Raw genomic sequence first — 25,780 nt, 5'->3', positions numbered from 1 at the left:
AGACAAAGAAGAGCAACTCCGCCTCACTCTACAGACACTAAAGTAGAAGAAATTCTATGCCAATCACACAGAACGTGAAGCTATTTGGGAGTTTGAATTGAAAATGCGCAAACAATATCCCTACTTGTTTGAAGAATCTGCCAACTCAATTTTCGAAAACGAAACTTCCAATAAAGAGGGTGGGATGTGAGAGTAAAAGACATCCCAAAGACAGCCTCCAGAACAAAGTACGAGAATCACGAGTTAACGATAATGCCATTTGGATTGACAAATGTTCCAACAGTCTTCATGGACCTTATGAACATAATGTTCAAGTTGTTTTTTGACAAATTGATAGTGGTACTCAATGATGAAATCCTTGTCTAAACTCCCAGCGAGAAAGACAACGAAGAGCAACTCCGCCTCACTCTACAGACACTAAAGTATAAGAAATTTTATGCCAATCACACAGAACGTGAAGCTATTTGGGAGTTTGAATTGAAAATGCGCAAACAATATCCCTACTTGTTTGAAAAATCAGCCAACTCAAGTTTCGAAAACGAAACTTCCAATAAAGAGGGTGGGATGTGAGAGTAGAAGACATCCCAAAGACAGCCTCCAGAACAAAGTACGAGAATCACGAGTTAACGATAATGCCATTTGGATTGACAAATGTTCCAACAGTCTTCATGGACCTTATGAACATAATGTTCAAGATGTTTTTTGACAAATTGATAGTGGTATTCATTGATGATATCCTTGTCTAATCTCCCAGCGAGTAAGACAAAGAAGAGCAACTCCGCATCACTCTACAGACACTAAAGTAAATGAAATTCAATGCCAATTACAGTTTTCATCCTAGAGAATTTTTTTATGTTAGAAGAACTATTTTCTTTGTCAAGATTCTCAACCGGTTTGTAATTTTAATAAGTAATAATTTGTTGTAAAACTCATATTAAATAGTTTCATTTTTTTAGAGCTCATCTTTATTATTAATTTTTACTTGCAGTATTTGCTTTGATGTCTTTCACAAGGACCAAGAACGAGTGGACGACAATCTCGCATGATTTATGTTGACAACCTTCTTATTGATATTAGAGAATCGGAGGTTCAAGTTTTACAAGTCTGATTGAACAATGCAATTTTCCTTTCTCTGCCCTGTGTTATTGGGTTTTAAAGGCTTGTTTATGGGCGCAATTACTCTCTGACATTTCAAACGAAGATAAGTGATTTTCCTCTTCCTAATTTTTATCGTTTCAAAATTGGTGGTGAAAAAAAATTAGATAATTAAACATCGTAAAACCAAGTCACCTAAACTTTGACGTGAGAACTTGATTTTTGCAAAAATAATTCTTCTAACAGTTTTCATCCCAACGGATTTTTTTATGTTAGAGGAATTATTTTGCTTTGCAAGATTCTCAAACAAATTAAATATTTTAATATGTAATTTGTTGTAAATAATCATATTAAAATAATTTAAATTTTTTTGGAGCTCATCTTTATTATTAATTTTTACTTGCAGTATTTGTTTTGACGTCTTCCACAAGGACCAAGAACAAGTGGACGGCAATCTCGCATGATTTATGTTGACAACCTTCTTACTGATATTATAGAATCGGAGGTTGAAGTTTTACAAATCTGATTGAACAATGCAATTCTCCTTTCTCTGCCCCTATGTTGCTGGGTTTTGCAGATTGTTTATGAGTGCAATTACTCTACATTTCAAGCTAAGATAAGTGATTTTCATCTTTCTTATTTTATCGTTTCAAAAATAGTGGTCAAAGAAAATTAGATAATTAAACATCCTAAAACCAAGTCACCTAAACTTTGACGTGAGAAATTGATTTTTGCAAAATAATTCTCATATTAAAATAGTGTAATTTTTTTTGGAGCTCATCTTTATGATTAATTCATTTTTTTTGAAAAAATATTTAAAAATTAAAAATCATTTAATATTATTGTTGTAAAAAATTCTTTCATTTCTATGCAGAAAATAGTTTTTGTGAAAAGTTATTTCATTATAAAATGTTAAGCTCTTTTAGTTTTTTTTCTATATATCTTCGATGACAAAACTTTGATGATTAATAATTTTTTAAATTTTTTTCATGAAAATAAAACATAATTGATATTGAAGTTTCTGTAATTTGAATATAATTACATTACAATTTTGTTTCAAAAATATCAATTTTTTGGGTTTTTTTTTGAGTTTCTCGTAAATTATATGTGCTAGATTCTTAAATAAAACAACTTATCTGCAAAAGGTGTTGAAAAATAGTTATCCTTACAGTTTTCATCCTAAGAGATTTTTTTATGTTAGAAGAAGAACTATTTTCTTTGTTTACTCTTAGTACAACTTATCACTCTCAAACCGATGGTTAAACAGAGAGAATGATTCTACCCTAGAGGATATGCTAAGAGCCTGTTCCCTAGACTTCACTAAAAATTGGATTGAACATCTACCTCTGATAGTGTTCAATTACAATAACAGTTATCTCAAGAGTATTGAAATGGCTTTATGTAAAGTCCTTTACGGTCGGAAGTGTCGATCACCACTGTACTAAGACGAAAGAGAGGAGACAGTCATAATTGGGCCAGAACTAATCCAAGCGTGAAATGGCTTAGGTGGCTAACATTAAAGACAGACTCAAGGCTGCACAAGATCGGCAAAAAAGTTGGGTCGATCTTAAAACGAGGTCAGTGGAATTCAAAGTTGGTCAAAAGCTTATATAAGGGTTTCATCGATTAGAGAAGTCGTTCGATTCAATAAAACAGGAAAAGTGAATCCTCGGTACTTAGGACCATTCGATATTTTGGAAAGAGTGGGCAATGTGGCATAAATGCTAGCATTGCCACCGGATATGTCTCGAATCCACAATTTACTCCACGTGTCCCAACTAAGAAAATACATCGCAGACCCAAGCCATGTGTTGGAAGTGGAACCACTCATGATCAAAGGTAACTTGAGGGAAGAGCTGAAACATGAAGAGGTCTATATTTGGATTGAGGATACCAATGACCAAGTACTGAGAAGACGTATCATTCTTTGTGTGAAGGTGCAATGGTCTAATCACACAGAACGTGAAGTTATTTGGGAGTTTGAATTGGAAATTCGCAAACAATATCCCTACTTGTTTGAAGAATCAGCCAACTCAAGTTTCGAGAATGAAACTTCCAATAAAGAGGGTGGGATGTGAGAGTAGAAGACATCCCAAAGACAGCCTCCAGAACAAAGTACGAGAATTACGAGTTCACGATAATGCCATTTGGATTGACAAATGTTCCAACAGTCTTCATGGACCTTATGAACATAATGTTCAAGATGTTTTTTGAGAAATTGATAGTGGTATTCATTGATGATATCCTTGTCTAATCTCCCAGCGAGGAAGACAACGAAGAACAACTCCGCCTCACTCTACAGACACTAAAGTAGAAGAAATTCTATCCCAATCACACAGAACGTGAAGCTATTTGGGAGTTTGAATTGAAAATGCGCAAACAATATCCCTACTTGTTTGAAAAATCAGCCAACTCAAGTTTCGAGAACGAAACTTCCAATAAATAAGGTGGGATGTGAGAGTAGAAGACATCTCAAAGACAGTCTCCAGAACAAACTACGAGAATTACGAGTTCACGATAGTGCCATTTGGATTGACAAATGTTCCAACAGTCTTCATTGACCTTATGAACATAATGTTCAAGATGTTTCTTGACAAATTGATAGTGGTATTCATTGATGATATCCTTGTCTGATCTCCCAGCGAGGAAGACAACGAAGAGCAACTCCGCCTCACTCTACAAACACTAAAGTAGAAGAAATTCTATGCCAATCACACAGAACGTGAAGCTATTTGGGAGTTTGAATTTGAAATGCGCAAACAATATCCCTACTTGTTTGAAGAATAAGCCAACTCAAGTTCCAATAAAGAGGGTGGGATGTGAGAGTAGAAGACATCCCAAAGACAGCCTCTAGAACAAAGTACGAGAATTACGAGTTCACGATAATGCCATTTGGATTGACAAATGTTCCAACAGTCTTCATGGACCTTATGAACATAATGTTCAAGATGTTTTTTGACAAATTGATAGTGGTATTCATTGATGATATCCCTGTCTAATCTCCCAGCGAGGAAGACAACGAAGAGCAACTCCGCCTCACTCTACAGACACTAAAGTAGAAGAAATTCTATGCCAATCACACAGAACGTGAAGCTATTGGGAGTTTGAATTGAAAATGCGCAAACAATATCCCTATTTGTTTGAAGAATCGGCCAACTCAAGTTTCGAGAACGAAACTTCCAATAAAGAGGGTGGGATGTGAGAGTAGAAGACATCCCAAAGACAGCCTCCAAAACAAAGTACGAGAATTACGAGTTCACGATAATGCCATTTGGATTGACAAATGTTCCAGCAGTCTTCATGGACCTTATGAACATAATGTTCAAGATGTTTTTTGACAAATTTATAGTGGTATTCATTGATGATATCCTTGCTAATCTCCCAGCGAGGAAGACAACGAAGAGCATCTCCGCCTCACTGTACAGACACTAAAGTAGAAGAAATTATATGCCAATCACACAGAACGTGAAGCTATTTGGGAGTTTGAATTGAAAATGCGCAAACAATATCCCTACTTGTTTAAAGAATCTGCCAACTCAAGTTTCGAAAACGAAACTTCCAATAAAGAGGGTGGGATGTGAGAGTAGAAGACATCCCAAAGATAGCCTCCAGAACAAAGTACGAGAATTACGAGTTCACGATAATGCCATTTGGATTGACAAATGTTCCAACAGTCTTCATGGACCTCATGAAAATAATGTTCAAGATGTATTTTGACAAATTGATAGTGGTATTCATTGATGATATCCTTGTCTAATCTCCCAGCGAGGAAGACAACGAAGAGCAACTTCGCCTCACTCTACAGACACTAAAGTAGAAGAAATTCTATGCCAATCACACGGAACGTGAAGCTATTTGGGAGTTTGAATTGAAAATGCGCAAACAATATCCCTACTTGTTTGAAGAATCAGCCAACTCAAGTTTCGAGAACGAAACTTCCAATAAAGAGGGTGGGATGTGAGAGTAGAAGACATCCCAAAGACAGCCTCCAGAACAAAGTACGAGAATTACGAGTCCACGATAATGCCATTTGGATTGACAAATGTTCCAACAGTCTTCATGGACCTCATGAAAATGATGTTCAAGATGTATTTTGACAAATTGATAGTGGTATTCATTGATGATATCCTTGTCTAATCTCCCAGCGAGGAAGACAACGAAGAGCAACTCCGCCTCACTCTACAGACACTAAAGTAGAAGAAATTCTATGCCAATCACACGGAACGTGAAGCTATTTGGGAGTTTGAATTGAAAATGCGCAAACAATATCCCTACTTGTTTGAAGAATCAGCCAACTCAAGTTTCGAGAACGAAACTTCCAATAAAGAGGGTGGGATGTGAGAGTAGAAGACATCCCAAAGACAGCCTCCAGAACAAAGTACGAGAATTACGAGTCCACGATAATGCCATTTGGATTGACAAATGTTCCAACAGTCTTCATGGACCTCATGAACATAATGTTCAACATGTTTTCTGACAAATTGATAGTGGTATTCATTGATGATATCCTTGTCTAGTCTCCCAGCGAGGAAGACAACGAAGAGCAACTCCGCTTCACTCTACAGACACTAAAGTAGTAGAAATTCTATGCCAATCACACAAAATGTGAAGCTATTTGGGAGTTTGAATTGAAAATGCGCAAACAATATCCCTACTTGTTTGAAGAATCTGCCAAACGAAACTTCCAATAAAGAGGGCGGGATGTGAGAGTAAAAGACATCCCAAAGATAGCCTCCAGAACAAAGTACGAGAATCACGAGTTCAGGATAATGCCATTTGGATTGACAAATGTTCCAACAGTCTTCATGGACCTCATGAACATAATGTTCAAGATGTTTTTTGACAAATTGATAGTGGTATTCATTGATGATATCCTTGTCTAATCTCCCAGCGAGTAAGACAAAGAAGAGCAACTCCGCCTCACTCTACAAACACTAAAGTAGAAGAAATTCTATGCCAATCACACAGAACGTGAAGCTATTTGGGAGTTTGAATTGAAAATACGCAAACAATATCCCTAATTGTTTGAAGAATCTGCCAACTCAATTTTCGAGAACGAAACTTCCAATAAAGAGGGTGGGATGTGAGAGTAGAAGACATCCCAAAGAGAGCCTCCAGAACAAAGTACGAGAATTACGAGTTCACGATAATGCCATTTGGATTGACAAATGTTCCAACAGTCTTCATGGACCTCATGAAAATAATGTTCAAGATGTATTTTGACAAATTGATAGTGGTATTCATTGATGATATCCTTGTCTAATCTCCCAGCGAGGAAGACAACGAAGAGCAACTCCGCCTCACTCTACAGACACTAAAGTAGAAGAAATTCTATGCCAATCACACGGAACGTGAAGCTATTTGGGAGTTTGAATTGAAAATGCGCAAACAATATCCCTACTTGTTTGAAGAATCAGCCAACTCAAGTTTCGAGAACGAAACTTCCAATAAATAGGGTGGGATGTGAGAGTAGAAGACATCCCAAAGACAGCCTCCAGAACAAAGTACGAGAATTACGAGTCCACGATAATGCCATTTAGATTGACAAATGTTCCAACAGTCTTCATGGACCTCATGAAAATGATGTTCAAGATGTATTTTGACAAATTGATAGTGGTATTCATTGATGATATCCTTGTCTAATCTCCCAGCGAGGAAGACAACGAAGAGCAACTCCGCCTCACTCTACAGACACTAAAGTAGAAGAAATTCTATGCCAATCACACGGAACGTGAAGCTATTTGGGAGTTTGAATTGAAAATGCGCAAACAATATCCCTACTTGTTTGAAGAATCAGCCAACTCAAGTTTCGAGAACGAAACTTCCAATAAAGAGGGTGGGATGTGAGAGTAGAAGACATCCCAAAGACAGCATCCAGAACAAAGTACGAGAATTACGAGTCCACGATAATGCCATTTGGATTGACAAATGTTCCAACAGTCTTCATGGACCTCATGAACATTATGTTCAAGATGTTTTCTGACAAATTGATAGTGGTATTCATTGATGATATCCTTGTCTAATCTCCCAGCGAGGAAGACAACGAAGAGCAACTCCGCTTCACTCTACAGACACTAAAGTAGTAGAAATTCTATGCCAATCACACAAAATGTGAAGCTATTTGGGAGTTTGAATTGAAAATGCGCAAACAATATCCCTACTTGTTTGAAGAATCTGCCAACTCAAGTCTCGAGAACGAAACTTCCAATAAAGAGGGTGGGATGTGAGAGTAAAAGACATCCCAAAGATAGCCTCCAGAACAAAGTACGAGAATCACGAGTTCAGGATAATGCCATTTGGATTGACAAATGTTCCAACAGTCTTCATGGACCTCATGAACATAATGTTCAAGATGTTTTTTGACAAATTGATAGTGGTATTCATTGATGATATCCTTGTCTAATCTCCCAGCGAGTAAGACAAAGAAGAGCAACTCCGCCTCACTCTACAAACACTAAAGTAGAAGAAATTCTATGCCAATCACACAGAACGTGAAGCTATTTGGGAGTTTGAATTGAATATGCGCAAACAATATCTCTACTTGTTTGAAGAATCAGCCAACTCAAGTCTCGAGAACGAACTTTCCAATAAAGAGGGTGGGATGTGAGAGTAGAAGACATCCCAAAGACAGCCTCCAGAACAAAGTACGAGAATTACGAGTTCACGATAATGCCATTTGGATTGACAAATGTTCCAACAGTCTTCATGGACCTCATAAACATAATGTTCAAGATGTTTTTTGACAAATTGATAGTGGTATTCATTGATGATATCCTTGTCTAATCTCCCAGCGAGGAAGACAACGAAGAGCAACTCCGCTTCACTCTACAGACACTAAAATAGTAGAAATTCTATGCCAATCACACAAAATGAGAAGCTATTTGGGAGTTTGAATTTAAAATGAGCAAACAATATCCCTACTTGTTTGAAGAATCAGCCAACTCAAATCTCGAGAACGAAACTTCTAATAAAGTGGGTGGGATGTGAGAGTAGAAGACATCCCAAAGATAGCCTCCAGAACAAAGTACGAGAATTACGAGTTCACGATAATGCCATTTGGATTGACAAATGTTCCAATGGACCTTATGAACATAATGTTCAAGATGTTTTTTGACAATTGATAGTGGTATTCATTGATGATATCCTTGTCTAATCTCTCACCGAGGAAAACAACGAAGAGCAACTCCGCTTCACGTTCTGTGTGATTGGCATATAATTTCTTCTACTTTAGTGTCTGTAGCTTCGATATCCTTGTCTAATCTTTCACCGAGGAAAACAACGAAGAGCAACTCCGCTTCACTCTACAGACACTAAAGTAGAAGAAATTCTATGCCAATCACATAGAACGTGAAGCTATTTTTGAGTTTGAATTGGAAATGCGCAAACAATATCCCTACTTGTTTGAAGAATCAGCCAACTCAAGTTTCGAGAACGAAACTTCCAGTAAAGAGGGTGGGATGTGAGAGTAGAAGACATCCCAAAGACAGCCTCCAGAACAAAGTACGAGAATTACGAGTTCACGATAATGCCATTTGGATTGACAAATGTTCCAACAGTCTTCATGGACCTTATTAACATAATGTTCAAGATGTTTTTTGACTAATTGATAGTGGTATTCATTGATGATATCCTTGTCTAATCTCCCAGCGAGGAAGACAACGAAGAGCAACTCCGCTTCACTCTACAGACACTAAAGTAGTAGAAATTCTATGCCAATCACACAGAACGTGAAGCTATTTGGGAGTTTGAATTGAAAATGCGCAAACAATATCCCTACTTGTTTGAAGAATCTGCCAACTCAAGTTTCGAGAACGAAACTTCCAATAAAGAGGGTGGGATGTGAGAGTAGAAGACATCATAAAGACAGCCTCCAGAACAAAGTACGGGAATTACGAGTCCACGATAATGCCATTTGGATTGACAAATGTTCCAACAGTCTTCATGGACCTCATGAACATAATGTTCAAGATGTTTTTTGACAAATTGATAGTGGTATTCATTGATGATATCCTTGTCTAAACTCCCAGCGAGGAAGACAACGAAGAGCAACTCCGCCTCACTCTACAGACACTAAAGTAGAAGAAATTCTATGCCAATCACACAGAACGTGAAGCTATTTGGGAGTTTGAATTGAAAATGCGCAAACAATATCCCTACTTGTTTGAAGAATCAGCCAACTCAAGTCTCGAGAACGAAACTTCCAATAAAGAGGGTGGGATGTGAGAGTAGAAGACATCCCAAAGACAGCCTCCAGAACAAAGTACGAGAATTACGAGTTCACGATAATGCCATTTGGATTGACAAATGTTCCAACAGTCTTCATGGACCTCATGAACATAATGTTCAAGATGTTTTTTGACAAATTGATAGTGGTATTCATTGATGATATTCTTGTCTAATCTCCCAGCGAGTAAGACAAAGAAGAGCAACTCCACATCACTCTACAGACACTAAAGTAGAAGAAATTCTATGCCAATCACACAGAACGTGAAGCTATTTGGGAGTTTGAATTGAAAATACGCAAACAATATCCCTACTTGTTTGAAGAATCTGCCAACTCAATTTTCGAGAACGAAACTTCCAATAAAGAGGGTGGGATGTGAGAGTAGAAGACATCCCAAAGACAGTCTCCAGAACAAAGTACGAGAATCATGAGTTAACGATAATGCCATTTGGATTGACAAATGTTCCAACAGTCTTCAAGGACCTTATGAACATGATGTTCAAGATGTTTTTTGACAAATTGATAGTGGTACTCAATGATGATATCCTTGTCTAAACTCCCAGCGAGGAAGACAACGAAGAGCAACTCCGCCTCACTCTACAGACACTAAAGTAGAAGAAATTCTATGCCAATCACACAGAACGTGAAGCTATTTGGGAGTTTGAATTGAAAATGCGCAAACAATATCCCTACTTGTTTGAAGAATCAGCCAACTCAAGTCTCGAGAATGAAACTTACAATAAAGAGGGTGGGATGTGAGAGTAGAAGACATCCCAAAGACAGCCTCCAGAACAAAGTACGAGAATTACGAGTTTACGATAATGCCATTTGGATTGACAAATGTTCCAACAGTCTTCATGGACCTTATGAACATAATGTTCAAGATGTTTTCTGACAAATTCATAGTGGTATTCATTGATGATATCATTGTCTACTCTCCTAGCGAGGAAGACAACGAAGAGCAACTCCGCCTCACTCTACAGACACTAAAGTAGAAGAAATTCTATGTTAATCACACAGAACGTGAAGATATTTGCGAGTTTGAATTGAAAATGCGCAAACAATATCCCTACTTGTTTGAAGAATCAGCCAACTCAAGTTTCGAGAACGAAACTTCCAGTAAAGAGGGTGGGATGTGAGAGTAGAAGACATCCCAAAGACAGCCTCCAGAACAAAGTACGAGAATTACGAGTTCACGATAATGCCATTTGGATTGACAAATGTTCCAACAGTCTTCATGGACCTTATTAACATAATGTTCAAGATGTTTTTTGACTAATTGATAGTGGTATTCATTGATGATATGCTTGTCTAATCTCCCAGCGAGGAAAACAACGAAGAGCAACTCCGCTTCACTCTACAGACACTAAAGTAGTAGAATTTCTATGCCAATCACACAGAACGTGAAGCTATTTGGGAGTTTGAATTGAAAATGCGCAAACAATATCCCTACTTGTTTGAAGAATCAGCCAACTCAAGTCTCGAGAACGAAACTTCCAATAAAGAGGGTGGGATGTGAGAGTAGAAGAAATCCAAAAGACAGCCTCCAGAACAAAGTACGAGAATTACGAGTTCACGATAATGCCATTTGGATTTACAAATGTTCCAACAGTCTTCATGGACCTTATGAACATAATGTTCAAGATGTTTTTTGACAAATTGATAGTGGTATTCATTGATGATATGCTTGTCTAATCTCCCAGCGAGGAAGACAACGAAGAGCAACTCCGCCTCACTCGACAGACACTAAAGTAGAAGAAATTCTATGCCAACCACGCAGAACGTGAAGCTATTTGGGAGTTTGAATTGAAAATGCGCAAACAATATCCCTACTTGTTTGAAGAATCAGCCAACTCAAGTTTCGAGAACGAAATTTCCAGTAAAGAGGGTGGGATGTGAGAGTAGAAGACATCCCAAAGACAGCCTCTAGAACAAAGTACGATCATTACGAGTTCACGATAATGCCATTTGGATTGACAAATGTTCCAACTGTCTTCATGGACCTTTTGAACATAATGTTCAAGATGTTTTTTGACAAATTGATAGTGGTATTCATTGATGATATCCCTGTCTAATCTCTTAGCGAGGAAGACAACGAAGAGCAAGTCCGCCTCACTCTACAGACACTAAAGTAGAAGAAATTCTATGCCAATCACACAGAACGTGAAGCTATTGGGAGTTTGAATTGAAAATGCGCAAACAATATCCCTATTTGTTTGAAGAATCGGCCAACTCAAGTTTCGAGAACGAAACTTCCAATAAAGAGGGTGGGATGTGAGAGTAGAAGACATCCCAAAGACAGCCTCCAAAACAAAGTACGAGAATTACGAGTTCACGATAATGCCATTTAGATTGACAAATGTTCCAGCAGTATTCATGGACCTTATGAACATAATGTTCAAGATGTTTTTTGACAAATTTATAGTGGTATTCATTGATGATATCCTTGCTAATCTCCCAGCGAGGAAGACAGCGAAGAGCATCTCCGCCTCACTGTACAGACACTAAAGTAGAAGAAATTCTATGCCAATCACACAGAACGTGAAGCTATTTGGGAGTTTGAATTGAAAATGCGCAAACAATATCCCTACTTGTTTGAAGAATCAGCCAACTCAAGTTTCGAGAACGAAACTTCTAGTAAAGAGGGTGGGATGTGAGAGTAGAAGACATCCCAAAGACAGCCTCCGGAACAAAGTACGAGAATTACGAGTTTACGATAATGCCATTTGGATTGACAAATGTTCCAACAGTCTTCATGGACCTTATGAACATAATGTTCAAGATGTTTTCTGACAAATTCATAGTGGTATTCATTGATGATATCCTTGTCTACTCTCCTAGCGAGGAAGACAACGAAGAGCAACTCCGCCTCACTCTACAGACACTAAAGTAGAAGAAATTCTATGTTAATCACACAGAACGTGAAGCTATTTGCGAGTTTGAATTGAAAATGCGCAAACAATATCCCTACTTGTTTGAAGAATCAGCCAACTCAAGTTTCGAGAACGAAACTTCCAGTAAAGAGGGTGGAATGTGAGAGTAGAAGACATCCCAAAGACAGCCTCCAGAACAAAGTACGAGAATTACGAGTTCACGATAATGCCATTTGGATTGACAAATGTTCCAACAGTCTTCATGGACCTTATTAACATAATGTTCAAGATGTTTTTTGACTAATTGATAGTGGTATTCATTGATGATATCCTTGTCTAATCTTCCAGCGAGGAAGACAACGAAGAGCAACTCCGCTTCACTCTACAGACACTAAAGTAGTAGAAATTCTATGCCAATCACACAGAACGTGAAGCTATTTGGGAGTTTGAATTGAAAATGCGCAAACAATATCCCTACTTGTTTGAAGAATCAGCCAACTCAAGTCTCGAGAACGAAACTTCCAATAAAGAGGGTGGGATGTGAGAGTAGAAGACATCCCAAAGACAGCCTCCAGAACAAAGTACGAGAATTACGAGTTCACGTTAATGCCATTTGGATTTACAAATGTTCCAACAGTCTTCATGGACCTTATGAACATAATGTTCAAGATGTTTTTTGGCAAATTGATAGTGGTATTCATTGATGATATCCTAGTCTAATCTCCCAGCGAGGAAAACAACGAAGAGCAACTCCGCCTCACTCGACAGACACTAAAGTAGAAGAAATTCTTTGCCAACCACACAGAACGTGAAGCTATTTGGGAGTTTGAATTGAAAATGCGCAAACAATATCCCTACTTGTTTGAAGAATCAGCCAACTCAAGTTTCGAGAACGAAATTTCCAGTAAAGAAGGTGGGATGTGAGAGTAGAAGACATCCCAAAGACAGCCTCTAGAACAAAGTACGATCATTACGAGTTCACGATAATGCCATTTGGATTGACAAATGTTCCAACCGTCTTCATGGACCTTATGAGCATAATGTTCAAGATTTTTTTTGACAAATTGATAGTGGTATTCATTGATGATATCCTTGTCTAATCTCTCAGCGAGGAAGACAACGAAGAGCAACTCCGCCTCACTCTACGGACACTAAAGTAGAAGAAATTCTATGCCAATCACACAGAACGTGAAGCTATTTGGGAGTTTGAATTGAAAATGCACAAACATATGATCTCAGAATCAGGAGTGTCAGTGGACCAAAGTAATAGAGGCAATTCTAGATGGGCGAAAACCTAAGAATGCAACCGACATAAGGAACTTCCTGGGATTAGCAGGCTATTACCCAAAGTTCGTCGAAAGTTTCTCTTCGATGGTCATGGCGCTGACAAAACTCACACAGAAAAACTCCAATTCCTCTGGAGAGAAGAATGTGAACGAAGTTTTCAAATAGAATTCTTACTAGAGGCGGAGAGATCTTTCATTGCGCAAAAGGCAAAGCTCACATATCTTTAACAAGGTGACCGGTGAACAAAATTCTTTCATCATTTGATTAAAAGAAATAACAAAAAGAATGCTATTGTGGCCATCAAGAATGCAGGTGTTATTACCTATGATCCAAATAAAATTGCAACTCTTTTTGTTGACCACTACAATTACTTGCTAGGAACAAAGGTGAATATAGCTAATATTGACAGGGAGATCTTGATTGATGGTCCCTATCGTTTCATTGGATAAGTGGGACTCGCTAATTGTGAATGTGACTTGTACCGAGATCAAGGATGCTTTATTTGACATAGACAATGAAAAATTTTCCGGGCCTGATGGTTTTGGTTCGTTTTTCTTCAAGAAATCATGGTAAATCATTAAGGATGATGTTATTGCTGTAATTTCTGAATTTTTTTCCTCCGGCCGACTGTTGCGACAATGGAACCGTGCTGTCATTGCGTTGATTCCTAAATCGGATAATGCATCTACGGTGAATGAATACAGGCCGATCTCCTGCTGTACGGTTATCTACAAAATAATTGCTAAGATTCTTTCTAACAGGTTATCTGCTGCTATAGGAGACTTGATCGATGATGCCCAAGCTGCCTTCATTCGAGGTAGATCTATTGTTGACAATATTCATCTCACACAAGAACTTCTGAGGAAATATGCTCGCAAACAAGTCTCTCACCGATCCATCCTTAAAGTTGACATCCAAAAAGCATATGACACGGTAGACTGGGCTTTCTTGGAAGAGGTGTTACTTGGCTTCAACTTTCCACCGAGGTTTATCCGTTGGATCATGGAATGCGTATCAACCACATCATATTCGATTGCTTTGAATGGTAACTTTCATGGTCATTTCAAAGGAAGAAGAGGACTGAGGCAAGGTGATCCACTATCTCCTTTCTTATTTACTCTGTGTATTGAAGTGCTTTCACGCTCCCTTAAACGTATGTCCAGATCTCCAAGATACGGTTTTCATCCTAAATACCGAGATTTGAGAATTACGCATTTGGCTTACGCGGATGATTTGTTATTGCTTTCTCGTGGTGATATTACTAGTGTTACGATGATGCTAGAGTGCCTTCACAATTTTGGTGACATGGCTGGTCTTCGTATAAACTTTTTCAAGTCAAACATTTACATGGCTGGGTTGGATGATGAAACTAAGCAAGAAATTTTGCGTACTTCTGGATTTGCTCATGGTTCGTTGCCTTAGGTAGGGTCATTGCCTATGCGAGGCAACTGAAGTCGCCTGAGCAAAACTACACGACTCACTATCTCGAACTAACGGTAGGGGTCTATGCTTTACAAAATTTAGAGACACTAGCTCCATGGTGCCAAGTGTGAAATCTTTACAGTGAGAAAGACTGCGAAGAGCAACTCCGCCTCACCCCACAGACACTGAACGAGAAGAAACTCTGTGTCAAGTTCAAAACTTGTGGATTCTGGTTAAGGAATGTGTCTTTCTTAGGTCAAGTTCCGAGTGTAGGTGGACCCAAAGAAGTAGAGGCAATTCTAGATTGGGCCAAAACCTAATAATGCAACCGACATTAAGATCTTCCTTGGATTAGCAGGCTATTACCGAAAGTTCGTCGAAAGTTCTCTTCGATCGTCATGCCACTAACAAAACTCACAGAAGAACTCCAAATTCCTCTGGAGCGAAGAATGTGAGAGGAGTTTTCTGACGTTGGAAGAAACGCTCGCGTCCACGCCAGTGATAGTATTACCTACTGAGGATAAAGGTTTTACCATATATAGTGATGCATGAAAGGAAGGTCTAGGATGTGTACTCATGCAAGAAGGTAGGGTCATTGCCTATGCATCGAGGCAACAGAGCTACCCGACTCATGATCTCGAACTAGCGGCCGGGGTATTTCCTTTAAAAATATAGAGGCACTACCTCTATAGTGCCAAGTGTGAAATCTTTACAGGCCACCAAAGCCTCAAATATTTGTTCACCCACAACAATTTAAATACGAGGCAAATGCGACATATTGAAGTTCTGAAGGACTACGACTTCACCATAAACTACCATCCAGGTAAAGCAAACAAAATGATTGATGCGATAAGTCAGAAACTACCATCCAGGTAAAGCAAACAAAGTGGTTGATGCGATAAGTCAGAAGAGCGCGAGTAAAATGACCCTAGCTGCACTCTTTGCTCAGCCATATCAATTTAAATCAGGATCGAGACCATGCGTGGAGAAAGGTTAAAGAACAAGTCATACAAAGGAAGTCTCAAGATCTTCAGATCGACGACAAAGGAGTCCCATGGGTGAAAGGGCGCCTCTGCATGCCCGACACCAATAACCTTCGCCGGAGGTAATGACCGAAGCGCATAAGTCAAAGTTCTCGATCCATCCTGGTAGTACAAAAAAGTACATAGACCTCAAGAAAAAATTTTGGTGGAACGAAATGAAGAGTGATATAGCAAATTTTGTCTCTAAATGTCAAGTCTGTCAGCAGGTCAAGATCGAGCATCAAGAACCTGGAGGATTACTGCAACCGTTAGAAATCACAGAATGGAAGTGAGAATATATTTCCATAGATTTTGTAGTAGGTTTTCAAAGTCAATACAGAGTCATAATGGGATACGGATAATCGTAGATAGACTCACAAAATCTGTGCACGTCCTTATCGTTCATGTGAATTGCAATCTTGAAAAGTTGGCTACTTTATACATGGATAACATTGTACGACAACATAGAGTGCCAGCAAACATCTTATCGGATAGAGATCCAATATTTGTGTCACGTTTAGGTAGATCTTTCAAGAAGCCATGAGAATGAAATTTACTCTTAGTACGACATATCATCCTCAAACTGGTGGTCAAACAGAGAGAACGATTCAAACCCTAGAGGATAAGCTGAGGGCTTGTTCCCTGCACTTCAATGGTAATTGGAGTGATCATCTACCCCTGATAGAGTTCACTTACAATAACAGTTATCACAAGTGTATTGAAATGACTCTATGTGAGGCTTTCATGGATGGAAGTGTCGATCACCATTGTATTATGACGAAATAGATGATATAGACAGAACTGGTCCAGAACTAATCCAAGGAACAATGGACAAAGTGGCCATCATCAAAGACAGACTCAAGGCTGCACAAGGTCGGTGGGCCGATCTGAAAAGGACTCCAGTTGAATTCAAAGTTGGTGAAAAGGCTTTTATAAGGGTTTCGTCGATGAATGAAGTCGTTCGATACAGTAAAACTGGAAGAGTGAATCTCCGATACGTAGGACCATTCGAAATTTTAAAGAGAGTGGGCACTTTGGTTACATGCTAGCACTACCACCAGATATGTCTATGATACATAATGTATTCCACGTGTCCCAACTAAGAAAATACATCCCGGACCCAAGCCATGTGTTGGAAGTGGAACAACTCACGATTGAAGGTAACTTGCGAGTTTGAAGAGAAAATGCGCAAACAATATTCATATTTGTTTGAAGATCGAACCAAGTCGAGTTTCGAGTACGAAACTTCCAATAAGGACGGAAGGATGTTAGAACCCAAAGTTTTGGGCATTTAATTTTTTATTTAAATATAGACATTTATCATAATTTATTTTCGAGTTATGTTATTATTGTAAAAATAATAAATTCGAAAATATAAAATAATACATGGTATTTGAAATTCCAAAACAATAAATACAAGAAATTTGAAATCCAATAAAAAAATATATTAATTTCGAAAATTAAGACTGAGATATCAATCAAATTGGAAGAAAATATTACATACAAAAAAGTGTTTTTCGACAAGGAAACTAGCAAATTTCAGCGTTGTCTAGGTACGTTATGAACCAAGTATGGTATGATATTATGTATGGAAAAAACATGTCGAATAATGGAAGAATAAGCTCAAAATTTCGGAAGAAATGGCCACCGAATTATGGTAATATTTTCACCTCATTACCTATAAATATCTTCTTCCAATTATTGATAGTCTTTTCGATCAACTTAAAGGAGCTATAGTCTTCTCCAAACTCGACGTGAAGACAGGCTTTCATCACCTAAAGATCTGAGTAGAAGACAACCCAAAGACAGCCTTCAGAACAAAGTACAAGAATTACGAGTTCACGGTAATGCCATTTGGATTGACAAATACTCGAACATTATTCATGGACCCTATGAACATAATGTTCAAGATGTCCCTTGACAAATTTATAGTGGTATTCATCGAGAACATCCTTTTCTACTCTCCCAACGATGAAGACCACGAATAGCAACTCAGCCTCACCCTACATACACTAATGGAGAAGAAACTCTATGCCAACTTCAAAAAGTGTGAATTCTAATGGAGAAGAAACTCCATGCCAACTTCAAAAAGTGTGAATTTTGGTTAAGGAATGTGTCTTTCTTAGGTCATGTGATCTCGGAATCGGGAGTCAGTGGACCTAAAGAAGTAGAGGCAATTTTAGATTGGCCAAAACCTAAGAATGCAACCGGCATTTGGAGCTTCCTTGGATTAGCAGGCTATTACCGAAGGTTCGTCGAAAGTTTCTCTTCGATGGCCATGCCACTGACAAAACTCACACAGAAGAACTCTAAATTTTTTTGGAGCAAATAATGCGAAAGAAGTTTTCAGACGTTGAAAGAAAAGCTCGCATCCACGCCATTGTTAGTATTACCTACAGAGAATAATGGTTTTACCATCTATAGTGATGCATCAAAGGAAGATCTAGGATGCGTACTCATGCAAGAAAGTAGGGTCATTGCCTATGGATCAAGGCAACTGAAGTCGCATGAACAGAACTACCCTACTCATGATCTCGAACTAGCGGCAGTAGTCTTTTCTTTAAAAATTTAGAGGCACTACATCTTTACAGACCACCAAAGCCTCAAGTATTTGTCACTCCAAAAAGAATTAAATATGAGGCAAAGGCGATGTATTGAACTTCTGAAGGACTACGTCTTGACCATAAACTAGCATACAGGTAAAACAAACAAAGTGGTTGATGCGATAAGTCAGGAGAGCGCAAGTAAAGTGACCCTAGCTTCACTCTCTGCTCAGCCATGTCTACTAGAGACCGTCGAAGGATCGAGACCAGGTGTCGGCAAAGGTTAAAGAACAAGTCAAAGAAGGGATGTTTCAAGATCTTCAGATCGACAACAAAGGAGTACTATGGATGAAAGGACGCATGTGCGTACCCAACACCGATAACCTTCGCCAGGAGATGATGACCGAAGCACACAAGTCAAAGTTCTCGATCCATCCTGGTAGTAAAAAAATGTACAGAGACCTCAAGAAGAATTTTTGGTAAAACAACAGGAAGAGGGATGAAGCAGAATTTTGTCTCTAAATGCCAAGTGTGTCAGCAGGTCACAAAAATCACCTCCATTCAGCTGTTACTTAATCACCTCTAGCATGTTAATTAATTATAAATAAGTTACTTAGGTCTTCTAAACCTCACAGATCACCTCCATTCAGCCATGAGACACATCAAAGCACACACCACAATTTCAAAAAAAATAGGAAGGAAGAAGGGCTTGTGTTCTTCGTCGTCCGGTTGTCCTACGTCGCACCCTCGCCAACAATCGATTATTCGAGCGTTTTTAATGCAAAGGCACGTTTTCTAAACCCTTTGGGGCCTGGGCTAGACGTGGGTCAGGGTCTGGTAGGGTCCTAGCATGGCTAGGTCTTGGGTATCAGGGCTGGGGAGGAGTCCACGAAAGTTGGGACTCTCCCCAAGCAACTCCCGATCAGCTGCTGTTCAAGGGGGCTGCGGCTCGGTACGGGCACGGGCTAGGTGGTCTAGAGGGTGCCTTATGATTGTCCAGGGAGAGTTAGGAAGTGTTGGGCTCAGGGGTGTTGCTCTGTTCGGTCCTGGCTCATGAAAACGTGAGGGAGGCTCCCAGGTGGACGCGCAGGCTGCTGTCTGCTTCAGTGGTTCGCTGCTTGGGTTCTAGTGGCTGGGCTGGTCTGGATTGGGTCTAGGTGCGGTCCAGGGTCGGTTAGGGTCATGGTGGTTCAGTGGTGGCTTGGCTGGAAAAGTCCTAGTGCCACTAAGACTCAGCGTGAAGCTTCGTGTGCGCTGGTTGGGTCTGTTGTTCAGATTAGGTTGAGCGAGTTAGGGCTAGGTTCCAGGAGCTGGGCTTAGTCAGAAGGGTTCCTAGATGGGTTGGCTCGAGTTTGGTTCAAGGTGGCTCGGGCGTGGCTCGAGTAATTTGGGAGATGACTCGGTGTATTTGAATAGGTGTCAAAAACGAAAATTTAAGAAGGAAAATTAGAACCATGGGTCCACGGGTGTGGTTCATGGCTCTTAAGGGTAGAATAAATGGTAAAAATGTTATGTTTAAAATTTGGGATCAAAATAATGAGTTTTGGAATTATTCGGGATTTTATCGCCGGACGAAACGTTAATTAAAGAATTAATTGAAAAGCCTAGTTTTAAGCTTTATAAAATTATATTTAAGCTTAAAAAATTATTTAGAGTAAGTTAAAAGTGAGAAAAAGATAAATTCGAGAATTTTTACGTCCAGGAGCAAAACGGTAATTTTACACTTAGGAAAATACGTGAAACGCTTGGAAATGTCCCGAAGGATCATAATGCTTGTAAAATGATATTTTATGATTTAAAATTATGATTTTGATGATATTATGTATTTTTATGCTTTATGGTAAAGCTGTGCAATTTTTATTGTCTAAAATGTATTTTTGGAAAGTTATGTTATTTTTTATTTTTAAAGAAAAGGAAAAATATTTTGAGGGATGTGAATTGACTGTCACATATGATATATGATTTGTGGGGGATCCGTTTATGTTGAGGGCGGTGAACTTACAATTTTATGGGGATGTCGTGAGGGGAAAAGACCCAGAGGGAATCCATTTACGGGAAAAGGCCCCCGAGGGAACCCATTTACGGGAAAAGGCCCCCGAGGGAACCTGTCCATGGGAAAAAGCCCCCGAGGGAACCCCGAAGATCGTATTTCCATGGTGGAGCCTAGTGCACACCCCCATGGGCCATGTGGAGCTGAAGACTGATCAGTCGACCGAGGATAAAAGCTAGTCACTTTCAAGGATCAAACTTCACCCAAAATAATATATGATTGAAAGCTTAATGCTTAAAAAATGATTTTATGATATGATTCATGATGATGATTAAAGCTATTTTTAAATGATTTTTAAAATTATTTATTTATGTTTAAAGCTTATTTTAAATGATTTTTAAAATGATTTATTTATGCTCAAAGCTTATTTTAAATGATTTTTAAAGGATTTATTTATGCTTAAAGTTATTTTAAAATGATTTTACGAGTTATGATTTAATTATGCTTAAATGATTTTAAATGATTTATTTATGTCCAAAAGTTATTTTAAATAAAAGTATGATTTTACTGCATGTGATTGTATATGTAATATTTGTCATCCATATTTAGAACGTGCTGATTTTTTAGACTCACTAGATTTGTATGGTGCAGGATTTGATGATTTATGAGAGGTGCTGACGATTGAGTGGATCGAGTGCAGCAGTACACACCCGAGGGCCTTTATGTTTCCGCACTAGCTAAATAGTTTTATGATTTAAAAATTATGTTAATGATTTTTATTAGATATTTTATGCTTTATTTTTATTGTTAGTTGATATTCTATTGGTCGATTTAGGATGTTTTGTTAGTTGATGATTTAGGATTTATTTTATGCACTTGATATTTAAATTGTTAAATTATTATGATTCATGATTATGTTAGATTATTTTATTTAGTAATTTAGAATTTATGATTTAAGATTAGGAAAAAAACAAAAATTTTCTAGTGCTTTTTAAGTAAAACGAATAGCAGACGTTTCAGTTGGTATCAGAGCCAAGGTTTTCCCCAAAGGGTTGTGTACTGTCACTTCGAGAAGCTCAAGAAGTCACGCCTCAAATATGTGAGTTTTTACTGCTTTATATTTTATATGTGAGTTTTTCTGCTTTATATCAAGATGGGCCATATCAACCAATTAAGAAAGAGTATCCACCGACCAAATATTGGAAGTCAAAATCGACGATTCCAAAGTCACTGGTTCAAAAAATTTATTGGTAAGGGTACTCTCATTCGAAAGATGCTGATGCTGCATTTTGTTTTCTGTGCTTCTTGTTTGAACATAAGCATCCTCGTAATCCTGCATTTACAATTGATGGATTCAAATATTGGAAGCGAGTTAATGATGGCGATAGATGCACATTTTTTATGCATATAGGATGCAATACTTCACCACATAACAATGATGTGGAATATCTTGATAATTTGATGAATATACCTCGTCACATTGACAAAGTGATAAATGCACAATCTTCAGAAGAAAAACAGAAGAACAGATTGCGGCTTACAGCAACTATTGAGAGCATTCGATGGCTTACTTTGCAAGCATGCGCATTTAGAGGGCATGATGAATCTCCATCTTCTAATAATCGTGGAAATTTTATCAAGATGATAAATTTTATAGGAAAAATGAATAAGAGTATTGGGGACATCGTCTTAGAGAAAGCTCCTAAGAATGCAAAGTATACTTCACTAGATATTCAGAAAGATGCCTTGGATATCATTTCCAACCAAGTGAGAGCCAAGATTCGTAAAGAAACTGGGGATGCAAAATTCTGCATTTTAGTTGATGAAGCGAGAGATGCATCTAACAAGGAGCAGATGGCTATTGTATTAAGATTTGTGGATACTGAAGGCTTTTTACGAGAGCGGTTCTTTGCAATTGTACACGTGACAGATACAACTGCTGCAACACTTAAAAAGAAATATCTGATGCACTTGGTCTTTATGACTTGCATATCCACAACATGCGTGGACAGGGATATGATGGTGCTAGCCTCGTGTGCATATTATGTAAATTGTTTTGCTCATCGGCTTCAACTAGCATTAACTGCAGCTGCTGAAAAAGAGGTATCCATTTGGTTATTCTTTTCAAAATTGAATTACATTTGTAATCTCATCAATGCATCTCTTAAACGGCACGGTGAGTTACATTCTGCTCAAAGAATTGAAGCTGCGCATATGGTAGCTATTGGTGAACGTGATACAGGTAGAGGATGTAATCAAATTGGAAATTTATTACGACCTGGAAAGACTCGTTGGAGTTCTAATTTCGACTCACTTTGTAGCATGATTGATATGTATAGCTCATTGATTACCGTGTTAGAAAATATGTTGAATGATGGAGCTTCTAATTCCATTCATGGTGAAGCTAGTGGTGCATTGATTGCGATGAAGTCTTTTGATTTCATATTCATATTACACTTGATGCATAAGATAATGGGGATAACAAATCTGCTTTGTCGAGCATTGCAAGAGAAATCTCTAGATATTTTAAGCGCAATGGATTATGTTTCAACGACTAAAAATTTGCTTCGTACTTTGAGAGAAGAAGGATTTGATCTCCTACTTAGTCATGTGAAAGAAGTTTGTGTCAAGTATGACATTGAGATACCTCACATGGAAGCTCGTTATAAATCTGGTACATGCCGTTCTTGTCAACATAATGATTCAATCACAGTTGAGAACCACTATCGATTTGATGTATTTACAGCTGCAGTAGATTTTCAAGTTGAAGAGCTTAATAATAGATTCAAGGATGAGGCAGTTGAACTTCTTAAACTTAGTTGTGCTTTGGAATCTAAAGAAAAGTTTAAGCTTCTTAATGTTGATCATATCTATCGACTTGCTGAGAAATTCTGTTATCTTGATTTCGATTCACAAGATTTGCATCACTTGAGAATGTAATTGGATCACTATAAACTTGATGTTGCTGGCCATGAAAGATTTCGGAATTTATCAACTATTTCTGAACTATGTTGAAGATTATTTGAGACAAATAAGTCAGGAACCTACGATTTGATTGACAGGTGATTTATATATTTTTATCTACGTCGTTTACATAGTTATCGAATCTGATATATTTATTTAATTGACAGGTTGATTCGTCTTGTTTTAACTCTCCCCGTTTCTACATCAACAACAGAACGAGCATTTTCAGCAATGAAACTTGTTAAAACAGCTCTTCGTAACAAGATGGAAGCAGAGTTTTTCGGAGATTCTATGGTAATCTACATCGAACGAGATTTGGTTGAAAAATTGATAACGATTTAATAATCAATGAGTTTTATTCTAAGAAGAATCGAAAAGCACAACTTCAGTAGTGTTTTAACTCCATGTTTTTGAAGGTATTAAATATTAAATACTCTTGTTCTATGTTTTCATGAAGTCAATGTTTACATATTTTTTATTTTAAATTTTTTAGTTAATTATTTATTTTATTAAATATAGCATGGGACGGAGCCAGCCGCAGGTAATTTTGAATCCTGGCTCCGCCCCCTGCACAAGCCCCTGTATTTGGAAAGCATCCTAGGAGGTTCGCATATCCTGAACTAGAGCTTGCAGTATATGAATACATCTGCAACGGATCACTAGATTCTCATCTTTACGAAATGATTTTCATGCTTTTTAGTGGCTCTTTGGTAATGGACAATTCTGGTTTCTGAGATTTGCAAATGTATGTGGAATTTTCAGGACACCAACAAGGTTCACTTGCATGGAATGCGCGTAAAAAAAGTAGCAGTTGGAGCTGCACAAGGCTCGCGATATCTTCACAAAGAAAGTAGGGTTGACCATCGACATTTGCGACCAAATAACATTCTCGTTACCCATGATTTTGAGTCCTTGGTGAAAACATGTTTAAATTAACATTTTGTTCCAGACCTCCGTCACGGTGTTCATGTGCTTCGTCACCATTCTATTAATCTTGGTGCAAAATAGAGTGCAACAATTTCAAAATTTCTGACAATCCTTTAATAGATTAAACTCACATATTAGATTTACAAATAGAACATCTGTATTGTAAGTTATTCGAAAAATCGTTTTGTCTAGAAAGTTATGCTAATCGAACCTGGTTTTAGTAGTATCCCAGCTTATAACGTCCACTTCTAATTGTCTTCTTCTTGCATTTCCATTATTACACTGATTCCGTGTTTGTTACATGTCTTATGATGAGGCATGTCATTGACCATCCAGTCTGTGTACTGACACCTAGCAAACAATTTGTGCATGTATCAGAACATGATTTTTGTTTGATCTTCCGGGAGGTTCAGATGGAGAGATGAGAGTTGAAACGAGAGTAATTGGAACATTTGGGTGAGTTTCAAGTTCCTTTGGCCTCTCTCAAATATCAGGTTCACTAAACCATGATATTTATTTAGGTACCTGGCACCTGAGTATGCTCAAAGCGGTCAGATCACAAAATGTTTACTCATTTGGTGTGGTACTGGTGGAACTTGTAACCGGGCGTAAGGCTGTGGATCTTAACAGGCCCAAAGGACTGCAGTGCCTTGCCGTATGGGTATGTCTAACCTCCTGAAACGTTATATTTTCTCAAGCTCTGCGTGGCTGAGTAATTATATATCCATGTTTAATTTTCTTGTAATGTGATGCTTGGCAGGCACATCCATTATTGGATGCATATGCCACTGATGAACTGGTTGATCCATGGTTAGGAAGCTGCTATATAGAGCATGAGGTTTACTGTATGTTGCACGCTGCATATTTATGCATTCCGATCCTCGTGATTCCAAGGGCTCGGCCTCGCATGTTTCAGGTAAGTTGTACCAGTTAGTAACGAACAATTCCCGGTATCCTGCCATTTTTTATGCATCAGTACCCTTATGCTCAATCAGAATGTCATGTATTTGTCAGTATCTTCAGACTGAAATAACCACATTCCTTAAGTAGGTACTTGGGATACTTGAAGGCCATGTGATGGATCCAAGTTGTCAATTATCCACACCAGGATTTGACGTGGGCAGCAGGAGCGGCAGGTTTTTATCACATCACCGGCTACTGCATGAACAGCAAACTAACTCCATAGACGAGACATCAAGATGTTTTGGTTCGAAGCTCTCTCTCTACTCGGGAACCAGTTTAACAGCGGTAAAGATGGTCAGGTAAATGAGTACCTTTGGTCTTTATTTTTGTTCGAATCCATCAAAGATTTTGGTTTCTGTACAGAACTAGTGGGCTTTCGTTGTGTAAGCATTGGTATTATACTCGCTAAATTCCAGATTCCGATGCATTGATAATTTTTTAAGAGTAGTGTGAGACGGTCTCACGATCTG

The 25,780-nt window shown here is 38.3% G+C and overlaps 1 protein-coding gene across 4 annotated transcripts; it reads left to right on the top strand.

The window, feature by feature from the left end:
* Positions 1-1,098: 1,098 nt before the first annotated feature.
* On the top strand, positions 1,099-25,741 carry LOC142520127 (inactive protein kinase SELMODRAFT_444075-like). Of its 4 annotated transcripts, none has more exons than XM_075623114.1 (6): positions 22,362-23,518; positions 23,588-23,714; positions 24,183-24,270; positions 24,869-25,008; positions 25,108-25,263; positions 25,395-25,741. In XM_075623114.1, the coding sequence occupies exons 2-6, from the start codon at positions 23,652-23,654 to the stop codon at positions 25,395-25,397; spliced, it is 450 nt and encodes a 149-aa protein (XP_075479229.1). In that variant the 5' UTR covers positions 22,362-23,518; positions 23,588-23,651; the 3' UTR covers positions 25,398-25,741. The 4 variants fall into 4 exon arrangements, with proteins under 4 accessions (XP_075479228.1, XP_075479229.1, XP_075479226.1 ...); XM_075623111.1 differs by having other exon boundaries at positions 25,398-25,738; XM_075623112.1 differs by having other exon boundaries at positions 22,362-23,836; positions 25,398-25,738.
* The last annotated feature ends 39 nt before the right edge of the window (positions 25,742-25,780 follow it).

Source organism: Primulina tabacum, chromosome 12, assembly GCF_025594145.1.
Source record: "Primulina tabacum isolate GXHZ01 chromosome 12, ASM2559414v2, whole genome shotgun sequence".
Taxonomy (NCBI): domain Eukaryota; kingdom Viridiplantae; phylum Streptophyta; class Magnoliopsida; order Lamiales; family Gesneriaceae; genus Primulina; species Primulina tabacum.
This window is presented reverse-complemented; position numbering and strand designations above follow the sequence as displayed.